Source organism: Arachis duranensis, chromosome 6 (assembly GCF_000817695.3).
Source record: "Arachis duranensis cultivar V14167 chromosome 6, aradu.V14167.gnm2.J7QH, whole genome shotgun sequence".
Lineage (NCBI taxonomy): Eukaryota > Viridiplantae > Streptophyta > Magnoliopsida > Fabales > Fabaceae > Arachis > Arachis duranensis.
The window spans coordinates 16,930,771-16,946,980 of NC_029777.3; the positions used below are offsets into that span (position 1 = coordinate 16,930,771).

General features: G+C 33.1%; 1 protein-coding gene across 3 annotated transcripts; it reads right to left on the bottom strand.

The window, feature by feature from the left end:
* Positions 1-365: 365 nt before the first annotated feature.
* On the bottom strand, positions 366-10,399 carry LOC107493099 (lysine-specific histone demethylase 1 homolog 3). Of its 3 annotated transcripts, XM_021124510.2 has the most exons (11): positions 10,254-10,399; positions 7,990-10,081; positions 7,249-7,390; positions 4,782-6,974; positions 4,521-4,614; positions 3,654-4,132; positions 2,162-2,881; positions 1,934-2,008; positions 765-1,672; positions 546-673; positions 366-435 (listed from the first exon to the last, which is right to left on the bottom strand). In XM_021124510.2, exons 2-9 carry the CDS (start codon positions 9,648-9,650, stop codon positions 1,607-1,609), a joined length of 5,430 nt encoding a protein of 1,809 aa, XP_020980169.1. In that variant the 5' UTR covers positions 9,651-10,081; positions 10,254-10,399; the 3' UTR covers positions 366-435; positions 546-673; positions 765-1,606. The 3 variants fall into 3 exon arrangements, with proteins under 3 accessions (XP_020980169.1, XP_020980167.1, XP_015969658.1); XM_021124508.2 differs by having other exon boundaries at positions 366-673; XM_016114172.3 differs by having other exon boundaries at positions 366-673; positions 10,184-10,383.
* Positions 10,400-16,210: the final 5,811 nt, after the last annotated feature.

Consider the following 16,210-nt stretch of genomic DNA (forward strand, 5'->3'; position numbering starts at 1 on the left):
ATTTTGTTTTTCTTTTCTCAACATTTCTAAAATAAAAAAAATACTAATATTGAAAGAATTTTATAATAAATAAGATCAGACATTATATATATATATATTGAAGTACAAATAAATTATCCGAATAATGGCTTCTTTTTTTCCTTATCCGAATAATACAATTTAATTTCAGAAGCGCAACTACTAAATATTTGACCTCGAGAGTATATTAAGAGAATAAACATTTTGAAGAGATTGACCATATCAGTAATACTCATTTGAGTATGGTTAGCACATAGAATCAATCTAAATTTGAATTGAAACCATCTTGTAATCACCTCAAGGCTCAAGCACAGGCAGTAGTTTCAACTTTCAAGTAGTCCGAAGCATACCAAAAAAAATGTATCCACAAAATACAGGGATAGTTTTCTGTTGTGATATTCAGGCAATCTATGTGGCCTGACCATGATAAAGTACGATTATTCTCCAATTAAATCAAAAAACATAGATAATTCTCAGCAATATGGCACCAAAAGGTATAATAAATTCGGAGTAGAAACATTGCTTACGATAAGAAGAATGTACTCCACCCTTCTAGACACAGCTATCAAAAAGTGAAGTTCCCTGGCAGCTATATATTTTTGGTTTGTACTAAACAATCAATAGAAACGAGGTAGTTACAGTAGTTTCCTCTTTCCTGCAGTAGAAACAGAAGCAGTATAATCATGAAGGGTCATCATCCATAAAACCAGAATGAATAGACAAGAAATTAGGAAAACAAAAGGCACCTGTAAATTCGAAGGTAAGAGGTTAAATAACCATCAAAATCACAGGGAAATGGCGGAACAATCATTACCTCCCCCCTTATGTGATTGACAAAATCTTTCTTAGCCTTGCAGCCAATAGAAAAAGGTGTAAGCAATAGTTAGCACAAGATAACATCCAAGATTGAATGATTGGCTTAAAATTATACACATCAATTCAAAAGAAATCGGCATCTCATGCTGCAATCCAGAGGCACATTCTCAGAGGAAGTGACTTTTCTGTTACACATTTGGAAGCTTACTCAATTATAAACAGATATCATGCAACATACTATACACACGAGTAGAGTGGTAAATAAAGATGGAGGATAAAATGCTGGAATAAAACCAAGCATAGTTCTTTCCCCACTTTGGAGAAAGAAATAAGAGTTAACTAATTGATGTTATATAAGAAAAGTTTCCAGTACGACAATGGGAAATGGATATGTATGCTTGTCAATTGTCATCACTAAAACAATCCTAAGCTGTACAAATAGAAGAAATTGATAAGGTCAAATTTTATCTTGTCCATTGGAAACCCCTTCAACAAAAATGGGGTCTAAGATTTCAATCCTCGGAGGTAGTTTTTGGAATAAACACCTCGATGAAGACAAAATACTAATATGGATGAATGCGATTCGTTGTCATCTTCAAACCTGCCTGCGCAATCTGTTTCTTTAGTGGCAAGGTTCGTTAAAATGGCAGATTGAGGTGCCCTGTCATACTCTTGACGAACAACAGCCTGAGAGTTAAGGTACGGGAAAAAAAACCAAGACTTTGGCAACCGTTACACAGAAGTAACCACAGGCTATTCAATCCAAAGAACATTAAGATTTTGCATTTGATTTCGCTGCCATGTGTCTCTCAATCAATACATCCACAAAGGATCGGATCTGCATATTTCAGCCATCCAACCAATGTCAGTGAAAAAGAAAATGTTATAATGTCAGAAGCACATCTGAAGCTCCACTTGAAAAAATAGCCCATCAGTCACTATCGAAAACATTTCCTAGAAACTGGCTTCCAGCAGTGAATGATGTAAATCATCAATATCAGTAAAAATAATGGCATATTCTAAAATGAAATCTACCACAGGAAAAGAACCAAAAGAATGGTAGCTGGACCTATGATTATAAAAAGGAAAACGAAAGTACCTTGTTCTTCCGTTTAAAATCTAGAAACTCATGAACCATCATTGCTTTTTCAGCATCTGTGGCTGCCTCCATGACCTGAAACACTCGAGCTGTAAGTAATAAAAGAAGAGTATTTGCCTCTTAAAATGACATTCTGATTAAGTTATCACTTCTCGACCTAACAAATCATAATAATAATTTCTTAATTTAGCAAATACATAGTTCAAAAAGGCAAAGGATTCACATCACCTTTGTTGCACTTTTCTTCATGATAGCCTTGTACCCATCCTTGTCTAGTTTCCTTGCCTTATAAAGAGGCATAAGTAGCGAGGCAACATAATCCACAACAGCCTGTTTAATATGATCAGCTCCCCGGTGATGACCTTTTAAGGCCTCCTTATTTACAGTAACCTGTGAAATAGAGCTCTCATTTGCCAAACCATCACGCTTTCGACTGGATAACATCGACTGAGCATTTGAATCCTCCTCATCTCCCATATGTATGGTTGGATGAGAGAAACAAGAATCAGCTGCAGCTGCTTGAGATTGCCATCTCTCTATGGCATAAGAGTCTTTTATACCCACACCAGCAGATGTGTCAATCCAAGCTTTTGTATATAAACTGCTGTCTGCTGCAGCAACACTTTCTCCTGAGTGCTCTCTGAAATTCAAATGGCTGGCAATCTCATTTGAATGACTCCTCTGTGAAAGGTTGTCAACTGACATTCTGGAATTCTCAAGGTTAACACATGCAGCAGAGAAATCAACTGACCATTCCCTAACTCTGCAATTCCTTGAATCAATTTCAGAAATACAATCCTGCCTTCCCAAAACTCCACCAGACCACTTTCTTCTACTATCACATTCATCATTTTGTGAACAATGCTCCTTTCTAGCAAATTTGTGGAAGGAAGGTATCTTTGGAAGCTGTAGTAGTGTACTGCATCTGGCTTCTGCAGAAGCATATGCCTGCAAAGAACAAAAACCATGAAATCTTTAAAGCAACATGACAAAAATAGGGAAAGGAAGCATAGGTCTGTTGACAATAAAAAGAACTACGTTTTGCCCTACTAAATGAGATCAATTAGTAGATCAAACAACACCATATGTCCTATCATAAGTCATATTACACTATTACAGTCAATTCCTTATAATCTAAATTATTTTCAATGGTTTCATCTATAATTTTGGTCTGTAACTACTCTTATACCCTCCACCTAACTACCCTCCATATTGGGACTTCCAGAGGCCTTTTTCCAGATATAAACAACCCATCTAAGGTGAGACTCTGCCTGCATAAGCCTATTTTCTCCAACTATTAGTTCCCAATGATAGGTTTGTCGAGTGGCAACGTCATTGCTATTCTTTATTATTTTACCTGTAACTATTTATAAAATATTGAATATAAATTGTAAAAACAGATGCTACAACTAAAGAGCTTGCTAAAAGTATATGCAACCCCTATTTTTTATAAAGCTCAAGCCACAAAACAGCTGGTTTTGGGTTCACTCAAACCAGGCAAAATTTGATCACAGTTAGGCTTGTTTCCAGCAGATTTGTATTACACGAGTATGCACCTAACATCCTTCATACTAGCAAACCTAACCCAATAAGGACATAAGTGTTAGCCATGTTCCCAACCAGGACAAGCAGACACTCGAGTAAAGTTTGTAAGTTGTAACAAGCAAGCACCACACCAACAGATTAATGGAATTAAAACTAAGCACGAAGAGAAACAAACCTGAGCAGCAGCATGTGCTTTAGCACGGGCCTCTTCCGCAGCAGCAATGGCAGCCCGTTCTTCTTCAGTCAAGGCATAATAGTTATCCTCCTCTGCAGCAGCTTTGTCTATTGAACCTTGGGACCTGGAAGAACTGACATCATGCCTTGAGTCATTTGCTGCTTGTTGTTTTCCTTGTTTGCTGTGCAATTTCCTCACTTGTGAATTGCTTCCAGCAGATGCAGGATTCAGCAAACCTCCTTTATTTTCAAGCATGCCATGCTGTGTACTCAAAGGTGGCTTTCCTGAGGCAGAGTCTTTCAAAGGTTTTCTCTTTGATAAATCTACAGCAGCTGCTTGTCTTGACAACTTCAACCCCCCATTAGAAGCTTTTTCCTTGCGGAAAACTTCAAGCCATACATTGACCAACTGGCTTGCTATAGCACGAATATCACGGCTAGTATGTACACAAACTTTTTCCTTCACAGTTTTTCCTATTCCTGCACCAACAATAGGAAACTTAAAACAAAAATACAAGGCAAATTAAAGATACCATATTCCACATGACAGACAGAATAATCTCCTGGAGCATACGGAGATTGGAAAAAAAAATATAAAGAAATTATTCATATTTCATTAGATTGATCATGAGTAGGGAGTTGGTAATCATAAGAAAAGGCACAAACTGGGTTTGACATTTATAGTTTAAAAAAAATGGAACAGGAAATCGTTCTAATCTTACGCAAACTGATCCCATTAAGATAACCATGTATTTCTACCTCAAATATTAGATATAACAGATAGATGAGATCCAGTAATAAAACCTATTTTCATAAATTCATGAATTTCAATGCATACACACAAAAATTCATAAGGGGAAAAAAGCACCTGACACGCGTACAGCAAGCAGATCAGTGGAAACACGTACAAGAAGACGCACACAATGTCGCAAGAGTTGGGTTCCATCCTTCCCCATGGAGTCCTATATTGAGATATATGGAATATGAAGCACATAATCTAAAATCCTATAACCAAAAGATAAATTTATCTTTTTTATGTTTTTTACCAGAAATGGCTGCATGCTCAGAGTACTATTTGTCAAAGAAGATACAAAATAACTTGACAATAATGAATCTAGTACAATCATACCAGTATCCATGAGTTGAGAACGGTTAGCCCCGCTCTACTCCCAGCAAAGGATTTCCACTTTCCAAGAGGAAGACTTAGCAATTGCTTTGCCACATGCAAGCGCCCGGCACTGGTTTTTGCAGTGAAAAACATTTCTCTTAATAAAGCTTCCCGGGTCACAGATTGAGCACCATCTAAAGAGTTCTTGTACAATAAACTAGAAAGCTCAACTGCATTAAGTTTCTTTGTTATCTCCCTAACTTCATCCCTTTCAGTATCTAGCTGCCTCTGTGCAGCTTCCATTGCCTCCACCTCTGCAGTATAATCATTACCAGAGCTCAATATGTCAATTATGCGAACTGCCTCCCGAAGTCCACTCATCATAGCACCACCAACAGTATCAGGGTGTTCTTTGCATGTTGCTTCACCAGAAAAAAACAAACAGTTATCAACTGGCCTCCCTAATAGATCATAGTCTTCTCCTGATGCTCCAATGGCAACATAAGAGTAAGCACCATAGCTAAAAGGATCTCTACCCCAATCTGTTACAACATGGGCAACAGGATCTGGAACTGAAGTTTCCCCAAAAAGTTTACGAAGAACCTTCAATGCATGTTCAACATGATCAGAAGAGCTCAAATTTTGACCATCTATCGCTGCCTTACCAACAACTAATGCTATAAGGACAGGAGCGCCAACTGTCTTCCTGACATTCCAGAACATAAAGCAGTGACCTCTTTTACCTCTCTCCTCAGCTGTTGCTCCAAAGTAATCCACAGCATCATCCCAAAATACACTTGGAAATTCCAAAACCACTTTATTGAGAACTCCATAACCAAGACGCTGAACAGCAGAATATTTCCACTCAGGCAAAGGGGGAGAAAATTGTATGGTTTCTGCCTTCAAACAGCCTAGTGGAACGGTGACGAGAACAGCATCCCCAAAGAACTCACTGCCATCTGACGTGGAAACTTTGACTTTACTGCAGCGACCAGGTTCCTCGATATCGTAAGACACATTTGTTACAACATGGTTCAATTGAATAGGAAGCCCTTCTGCAAGAGACTCAACAACAGCACTGTAACCGCCTTTAATCATACAATGAGCTCCTCCAAATCCTCCATACACGTCATCTTGATTCCAGTTGGGAAGAGAAACTTCTGTAAGTGAAGCTGCACATCCATACTCCAAATGAGCATAGTGCCAATCCATGACCCTTCTCTCCAGAGGACTTAAAATGTCCTGCTCGAATTTTTTTTCCACTGTACTGACCTTTTTGGAATCCAACGGACTATCTCCAGAATTGACTTGTTCAATCTCTTCACCACTTCCAGCATGTGCCAAGCGGCGAATCTTAAGGGCATACTCTAAACCATCTTCAAGAGACATTCTCATTGCTTGTTCACCTTTCTGAGCAACAAGCAATTCCATACCATCAAGAAGACTATTGTATTCAGCTTCCAGTGCCTCATCCATATCTGCCGGGACCTTTTGTCCTGTCATTATGTCATAGAGAGGACAGTCACTGTTCAGTACCGTCAACTCAAGGCCCAACTGTGAGCAAACCAGTGAGGAAGGATCTGGTCTTCTCTCAGTGGCCACATCAGCCTCAACACCAGTGATAATGCTAGCACCCAGATCCACAGGGACAGAAAGGGATGAGCGATCTGTAAATACTCGACCTCCTATCCTATTCCTTGCCTCGAGTACAGTCACAGTCAACCCCTGACGTTGCAAGTGACGAGCAGCAGTTAGCCCAGAAGGACCAGCTCCAATGACAATAACTCTCTTTCTAGCCTCAGAATCAGACAACATTTGATCACCTATGCGATCAGCCGAGACGGTTTTAACACAGATAGATTCATTGCTCTGTTCTGTAGCTACAGCAGAAGCCAGTCTGCAATCAGGAAATTTGGAGGAAGGAACAACATTGTTTATATTGACATGTCTAGTTCCACTAAGTCCTTCCTGAATATTCCTGCCTTCTGTAGCTTCAGCTGGTATGTCTTCATCCTCCCCTTTAAGGCCATGGTTATTCTCCATGGACACATCTGACATTTTAGTCTGACCAACAATAAATGATACTCCCTCTTCAGAGTCAGCAATTGAAGCAGTGGAGCTTTCCTCAAAACCTTTTTCTTTCACAAGTTTATAAGAATGCATTGCACTACTTCCAACATCCTTATGAGAAGCAATACCAATGTTTATATAACCCTGGAAAAAGGATTTCGTCATTTCCCACCATTAAATAAGCACAAACAGTTTCTGGATTAGGTTGTTTTGTGTTTGTAGCAATTTAGAATCCAAATCTACGCAGATTTTTTCCTTTAAAAGAAAGTGAGTTTTCTCCACCAAAAAGAAAAAATAATTGAAAAATGCACTGAAAATGATTAAATTATCAAATACAAAATATGGATCCAAATATTCGTAGGGTAAGGGAGCCAAGGAAATGAAAATTGATAGCTGCATAACACGTTGACAAACTTACACATTGGTCGAGAAATGTGTAGACATCCCTAGTAAGAGATGAACGAGGACTTTTATTCTCAGATTGAGCATCACTAACTCCACATTCAGCAAGAGGCAAAACACGCGTAACATCTCTACTCCAAAGACTTAAGATCTGATTTCTGCAATGCATTAAATTCAGAGATTACTATAGCAAGCTTCACTAGCAAATACAGGACGAAGGCCATTGCCCATCACAATACAACACCAATGTCTCGTTTGGGGTCAAGCATGGAATTAGAGCTTGGAATTGGAATTGAGATTAAATTCCACACTACGATTCCAATTCTGATGTCCAAAGGGACCATAACCCACAAAATTAAGAAATGTGCAATAACCAAAGACAAAGGGGAAAAAAGAACCAATAAAACAGGCATCTAATAAAATGAATGTGGTAATTTATCCGTCTATATGTTTTTGTCTTTTTCAAATGACAACTAAAAGCTAGTTCATTCGCTCAATCAGACAAGTTAATATGCAACAGGAGATATATGGCAATAAATAAATATTCTCATTTTTGTGTTTGTGAAACTAAAGCAGATAACACATTCAGTTGTGAATCACAAAAGATCTCCAGCAATTCTCTATAAGAATAAAAATTTTAAAATAAAATTTAAAACCTGGAAACATTAGAGAGTTTTGTAACCAATAAGCACTAAAAAAAAGTAAAATAAAATATTAAATCAATTGCAAGCAAATGCAAAGATCAAAGCTTATCTACCTGCAAGCCAAATATTCTTTGAGACCACCTTTGCGCTTCAACATCTCCTTAAACTTTATTTTCTCCATTGGACCAGCCGCATGGGCTCTCAGCCCAGCTGATACAGCAACTACTGCAACACTTTCAGAATCTTCAGCAGCATGGTTTTCATTAAGAGCTTGATCATTTGTTAAATTCTCCCAATCAGCATCACCCTCATAAGTCATATCTCCATGCTTATGCATTTTAGCCTTTCGCACAGCACGAATTTTACTGTCTTTGTAGGCAAAATCAGAGAGAGAATCATTATATTCTGCATTATTCTCATTTTCATCTGGTGCAGATGGAAGGGAGGATCCATCAGATTGAACCGGATCTAACATGGAGTTGCATTTCAGAATTGAAGCACTATACACTTCTAAAGGTTTCTTCGAGTGATTTGACAGGACATCTAATTCAGATTCATTGGCTTCCACAGACATCTTAGGAGATAAGCTACCAGAGGCAGTTACATCATTTTTTTCAAGTGAAATACCTAGAACTAAATCTTTAACATCAGGCTTTGTATTTAAACCATTATAGTCACAACAATCTTTATCCGAAACAACCTCGGTTTCAGATTTTACACCTTCATCTACCTCCACCTGGCATCCAGAGAAAACTTTTCCAGTAACCATATAATTATTCTCATTCGATATATTTCCGGTTGATTTAACCAAGGGCTCAGTGTCACAAGGAGGTAAGAAATTTTCTTTCTTCATAGACGTGCGGCCATGTTCTGAACCAAAATTACAAACTGGAGCTAGTTCATCAGTCAGTTTATTCTTCACCTCACCCTCAGTACCAGATACCCCTTCCACTACTTTTGAGAGAGAGCCATTATCAATCATTTCAACGTCATGTGACATGGAAGAACACTGCTTTAAAGCATCATTGAGGATTCTTTCTTGGTCAGAAGCACAACGAAAATTTTCAGATTGAATAGAAGACAACTGTTGTCTATCTTCATTGCAGACATCTAATATGTTAGAATGACAAATACCTTCAGTGACTTCCACCAGAAAACAGCCATCCCCATGCTTTTTATTATCCCCATTGTGACTCTCTTTCTTCTTCCTTGAACCTGAAGAGCCTCGGAATTTCCTAACAGAACTAGATTGTGCCTTTCGGAAAATCGCTGATAATGAATCTTCCATATTCTCATCAGAAGAACGCTGCAAGCGGTCACCAACGGATAAATTCACCCCTTTCTCATCCTTGGAGGCTCTCACAGATCCGCGAGCTACCACATCATCGTCAGACGCAACATGACCCTCAATTCCGTCAACAGAAAGATCAAGAGACCTGTCAGAAGACTCCACTGTTGCATTCAACACGGAACTAGTTGCTCTGGTGGCTCCAGATCCCTTCAACCTCTTCCTAAAACTCGCCAAGGTATCATCCATACCTCCCACCAAATCATCCTTTGCATCAACCAACTTTCTTGTCACAGCATCGACATTCTTGGCCCCATCGCCACAAGACCCCTCAGAAGCCGCAGAACCAACCTTCTTCTTAGACCCACGTGACTTCCTCAGCTTAAACATAGAGCCAATCGGCTCATCATCATCCGAATCAAATCCAATTTCCACAGGCTTAGGTCTCTTCTTCTTTCCCCCAGCCCTAACATCCCCCCCATCCATTCTTTTCCCCTGTATAGCTCTAGGTTTCAAAACTTAACTCCTCGAATCATTACAAAATTCAACAAAAAAAAAAAATCTTAATTCACTCATACCACAACAGCAATACAAACATACAATAGCTATAAATCTCAAACCTAATCCAACCAATCAAACCTCTGTCTCCCAAATGTTGCAGCCCTAGGTTTAACTTCCCCCCCAACTTCACTCCTCAAACCAGCACCACCCCCTGCTTGTATCTGTCACCGTTACAAAAAGGAGAAAAAGCAAATCTGAATTTCCTATTCCAAAAATCCTAATCCTAATTATCCACATTCACCAAACAAGAAAGAAAACCGAGAATAACCAGAAATTCCGAAACCTAATCCAACCGAATCAAGCAGAAAACAAAAAGCACCAAGTCCTGATTCTGAAGCTGGCGCGAATCAGTTACCCTAGCAGCAAAGTAATAATAGGTATTATACTCAGAACCACATGAAAAACAACAATAATAAACACCAAAAGAAAGGGAAAAATAAAATAAAATAAAACCTAACCGCAGTTAGAGAAGATGCGTTGTGAAAGCAATAGAGAAAGGATTTGAAATAGAATGGAATGGAATGGAACCTGTGCTATGAGCTTTCTTCTTCGATGGTGTGGTGTGTGTGAGAATTGGTCGTGGACACTGAAGTGCGCAACGCAACGCAACGAAACGAAACAGAGTAACGGCTTCGGTACGGGGAAACGACTTTCTTCGAGGCTGTATTAATGACCTGCGCCGTGACCGTCACGTTCACTTTCTCACCATGGAGTGTGTTTTTGTGCGACAGACGGAGATTAAATCAAAAGAAATTATTGGGAGTAAATGTTGAATTTCATCGTTTGTATTGGGTGCATAAGTGAACTTGGTTCCTAGGTTTATGAAAATTCAAATTGTTTCTTTTAGCCACTCAAGACTGTGTTTGATTCTGAGCACAACAAAAAATAAGATATCGAGAACATGATATAAAGAATATAAATATAAAAATTAATATTTTTATATTTTATTTAATAATAAATTAAATATAAGATAAAATAAGTAATAAAAATTTTAATTTATTTTTATATTTTTTACATAAAATTTATAAAAAAATTAATATAATAAAAAATATAATTATAAAAAATTAATAATGATAATAAAAGAACAGAATAAATTATGTCTTTGTCTAATGTTTTATATTTTTTAATAGAAATAACACAAAATATNTATAATATAATATTTTTGTTTATATTTTATTTGTCAAAATATAATTTTGTATTTTTATATTTATATTTTAGTGTCTTATACTTATAAACAAACAAAATTTAATCGTCTTTAACAAAAAAGATGTAATTTATTTTTTTAAGCTCAATATTTTAAAAATATAATTTTATGTTTCTATATTCATGTCACGATGTCTTATATTTATAAACACACGCAACCTAACAAAAAAATGCGTAATTTATTTTTTTAAACTCAAATTCTAAACTTTTTAGATAAAGTTATTTCTTTATCTTTATTTTATCACCTAAATAAAATTTATTTGTTATTGTGATATTTATGAAGATTAAATATCACCTTGAGACTAATAAATTTAACGATCTATTTCAGTATTGTAGTAATAGTATAAAGACAGTAAAACAGAATAGAACTAACGGAATTAACGTTATAAATTTATTGTATACGATTAAATTTATAAGAATTCATATATTGTACATTAAAAATAAGTATAAATCTAATATAAGTTTAAATACAATGTATTTGACTTAAAATTTTTACCCTGAGAAGTTTGTATCAAAAATATATTTTTGAAAAATACAGTAGGTTAATAAGAGTGCATATCACAATCCAGCAAGGATGTTTGAAACTATATGGCAAATTATATATTTAATTATTTATCATCTAATTTAATAAGCTAATGTTAATATCATTTATTTGTTTTTTATTTGTTTTGCAAAAATAACACTTCTACAAGAGAGCTACCAACAACATAATTTTTAGGAACTAATAGTTTCTTGGATTTGATAAGTAAATGGCAAATTTAAGTTAATTTTATGATGAAAACAATGATAGTTAATATGAATAAACGGTTAAGTAATGATAGTTCTAACAAAATATTTAATAATTACTCCAAAAAATATGTTTATATAAATATAATAGTTGAAACGTGAACAAATATTATATTAAAAAATTTAATCAAATATATTAAAACTATTTGACATTTTTCAATTATCAGTTACCTTCAAGTTTTCAAACCACATTAAAGTTTTACTGAAATTAATAAGCATATTTCATAATCTATTAACACCAATTAAGTTAACAAGTGACTTTGCCTTGAATAGGTTTAAAGTTTCAAATAAGAATGTTTGAAACTATGTTTAGTATAAACTATAAAGTTATACTCTCATTTATACACACTTTTTATAAGAATTCAATTGACACCGACAAATTTGATAAGTAAACTATTTTGACTAGTTTAAATTAATGTCAACACCGTTTTTGCTTTATGAGAAAAATAATATCTTTAAAAAATGTATGAATGACATCACAAACTTTAAGCGTTAACGGATTTCTTGTGTTAAACTTTTATGATGTTCTAAAAAGAATGACTCAAAGTTAAAAGTTATATTCTCATTGATAAACATACTTTGCAAGATATCAATAAACGATGACAAAGTTGAATAAACTAGCAATTGATTTTGATTTATTTGTTTAAAAGTTAATATTAAACTCGATTTCTTTATAAGAAGAATGTCTTTATGAAGAACTATTTTCTTACATCTAATAAGTAAATGATCATCATTGTTAGTTTTATGATAAGATGTAATAATAATAATTTAATTAATGAAATAATATTTAAGTTAGTCTCTTCCCTCCAAATAAAAAAACACTATTAGTATAAACAACATCTATCTATATTAATTTCAATTTTATGAAACTAAAGCAACCAAAGTGGAAAGGAGGTATCTAATACAATGAAGAACCAATTGAAGAACAATACATTTAAATATTTAAATTACTAATGATAAATTAAAAGTTAAAACTAATTGATCGCTCTCACGCTTAATGGGCTGAGTCGGCCCAAAATCTTATATTCTGGGCTTTTGTTTATCAGCATGAGATTCAAGGTCCATAATTCATCCATGACCAAAAATAAAAGGTCCATAATTCATTAAATCTCATTTTCTATATATGTGTGTGTTAAAAAAAGTGAAATTTCTAGTGAAAATAAGTCTTCACAAGAAAATTCAATATTAATTTTTGAAGTCTGTTATATGTTATATAGTTGGTTCAATTAAAAAATATCTTAATTGATTAAACCAAGATAAAGAAAACAATTTATTAGTAATTATTCACAAAAGATAGATCGAATATTTTTCTATTAAACTAATAACATGATGTATTTTCGTGTGAATAACAATTCTAAATATAATTTTTGCTAAAAAGTTATTTTTTATTTTTTACGAGGCTTCAAAGTCTCAGAATTAGTTGATTTTTCTTGTTAGAAGACTTTGCTTAAAAAAAAAAAGAACACCTTATTATTTAAGCCACATTCTACTATAGTTTAGTGCAATGATATACATGAGTTTATGTATATATTAAATATAAATATAAATATGATAAATATGATTTATATTTGAGCATTATCAAATATCAATGGATTCGATCAATCTAACCAAACTTACATCTAACAAATCTTATCCAAAATAAGGAAAGTGTTGTATGCTAATGCCACTTATATATGCTTTTCTTTGTTGTCAAGGATTTGACTTTTTGAGGCAAAATTACTATCCATCAAAATCAATAATGCCAAAGTTGTTAATACTTCCAAGGTGAAGCAATTCTCATGCTTGCTATAAATACCATCTATAAATAAATCTTACTTATATATTAAGCAACACAACAAAACTAATTAATAATGTAAATCTATACGTATAGATAACGGCCTTATCATCTTTCTTATTCGGTGCAATAATTAAACGTTTCATTTTCGGGCTTTATTTGCAATAATTTATTTTGTTTATGTCCTTTTATAACAAAAAAGAGAAATAACCCCATTGATTATTTTTCTTTTTTCTTTTTTCTTTTTGGATCATGACCCCATTGTTGATTCTAACCGACCATTATTGGAATGTTATTTTAGTTTCTTATGTAAAGCTATATACTTTACCGTTTATTAATAGTTGATTTATATGTCGCTTGGCACTCGTATAAAGTTAGATATGTATACGAATACGACTATTCATTGTATAAAAGAATTTTAAATATGATTATATTCACCCAATGAAGCTAATTAGCTCAAATATGTAATCGTACAATGAAGCCTAACAATATGAAAAAAAAACCGATAAAAATAACTATAAATATAAAATATATACTAAAAAAATTAAATTATATATATTTATATACAAATATATAACGATTAATTTTACTATGTAAATAATAATTTTTAATTTTATGATTTACTTTCACCCATGCAGATGAAAAGTAACCAAAGAAACTATGGTAACGGTGTGGGACCTCGTTGCAATAGGGAAACTATGCAGGTTGTGAACTTAAAAAGATTTGCATATATAGTAGCCAAACATTCAAAGACTATTAATTACTATAAAATCCTAAATTATATATAAAAAAAACATGTAACTCACCACAGCAGGTATAAACATATTCTTGAGATTCAACTTGTTATATATAAAATTAAATTAAATTATCAACAAATTTCGGGACAATGACAGTTTTAACGACATAAAATATGATCAAACTTAAAAGGCCAACTTGCCGTCAATATTTTATTTTATCAGATCTTGTTTATGACACTTGTTACAAATTTTAAAATAGCTTTTTATATTATTATTTGATTTTAAATTAGTATAAAGAATTTTACACCCCATGTTTAAACGAAGTGATTTTAAAAATTATTTATTTTTATTGATATATTAAGAGTCAGTTTAAATTAGTTTTTTTTTTTTAAAAATATTTTTTATTTTTTTAATAGACGACTTATTTCATATTTGAATAGACTTTTTTAAAAAAAATTTAAGTATTAAATTTTTTTTTGTATTTTTTAAAAGCAAAGTATTGCTAGTTTTTTAAAAAAATAAATAATTTATTTTTTTAATAAAAATATTTTTCTTAAAAGACGTATCTAAATAAATTTTAAATTGAATAAAAGTACTTTATTTAAAAAAAAAGTATTCCTTTTACTGAGAAAGCCAATCCAAATTAACATCAATATATAATTGATTATCTGTATAAAATTTTTAAATCCTAATTTTAAAAATTTCTTTGTATTGGTAGTATATAAAAATTTAGGGGTGTTCATAGATCGTATTGTATTCGCAGATCTGCGATAAATATCCGCATCTGATCCAAAAATTGCGGATACGATTTGATCTGTACATTGATCGGATCGGATAGGATCCGATCTGCACCCTTTAAAAATCGGACCACAGATATCTGCTCTACATCTACGTATTCGATCCGCTGATCCGCAGATCCGCACAATAATAGTTAAAAAATAAATAAATATATATATATGTTTGGTATCATATTTACTTATTTGTATATTTTAATTAGTAATTATTATTCATATATTGTGTTATTTTATTTTTGTTATTTAGAAAATGTTTGATTAAAAATATTTTAGGAATAAATAAGTTTAAAAGTGTGAAAGAAATATTTTTATTAAATTTTTTACAAAGAAATATGATTAAAAAGAAAATGTTCAATTATGCGGATATATCTGATATCCGATCCGATCCGATTCGCACATTTATAGATCGGATCGAATCCAACACTAAAAAATGCGGATATCATATCCGATCCGATCCGATAGAAATTATGTGGATCGGATCGAATTTTCGGCCATATCCGATCCGATCCGCATACCCTCCTATGAAAATTAAAGTCTTATTAAGATTAACTACCAATTTGGTATTTGAAAGATTTAGTCGCTGACAAAAAAGTCTTTGAAAAATACTATTGACAAAACAGCTCCTCAATAATTTAAAAATACTACAAAAATAACCAATAATTATTATATTTTTTGTAAATGATAAAAAAATTTGTATTTAAGAAATGACTTATTCATTTGATTTGAATTTTTGTAGCAACATTTGAATAAATATTTAGAAGATGCATAGAAAAATTCGAAACAAAATTTAATCTCTAAAATTTATTAAAAATTATCAAATTTTAAAAATAAAAAGATCTTATTTTTTTATTAATGATTGAAAAAATTTGCATCAAAATCTAATTTTTAATTTTTTTATTATGTTTTTAAATTTTTTGAAACTTATTTGTCGTTAGAATTTTTCAGAATTTTTTTATGAACGAAACAAACTTTTGAATACTATTTTAATAGTTTACCTTAGTTATTATTTAACAAAAAAATTTATATATTAATTTGTTGTGGTTGAAAATTAAAAACTTTATTGTTGGTAAAGTAGCATTTTAATTCGTATTATCATTGTAATTTATTATGGTACTGTTTGGTTTCTTTACATTAGTTGAAGCATGAATGTATGCATGATTGATGAAGAGACTTGTGTGTGTGTTTTTCCGC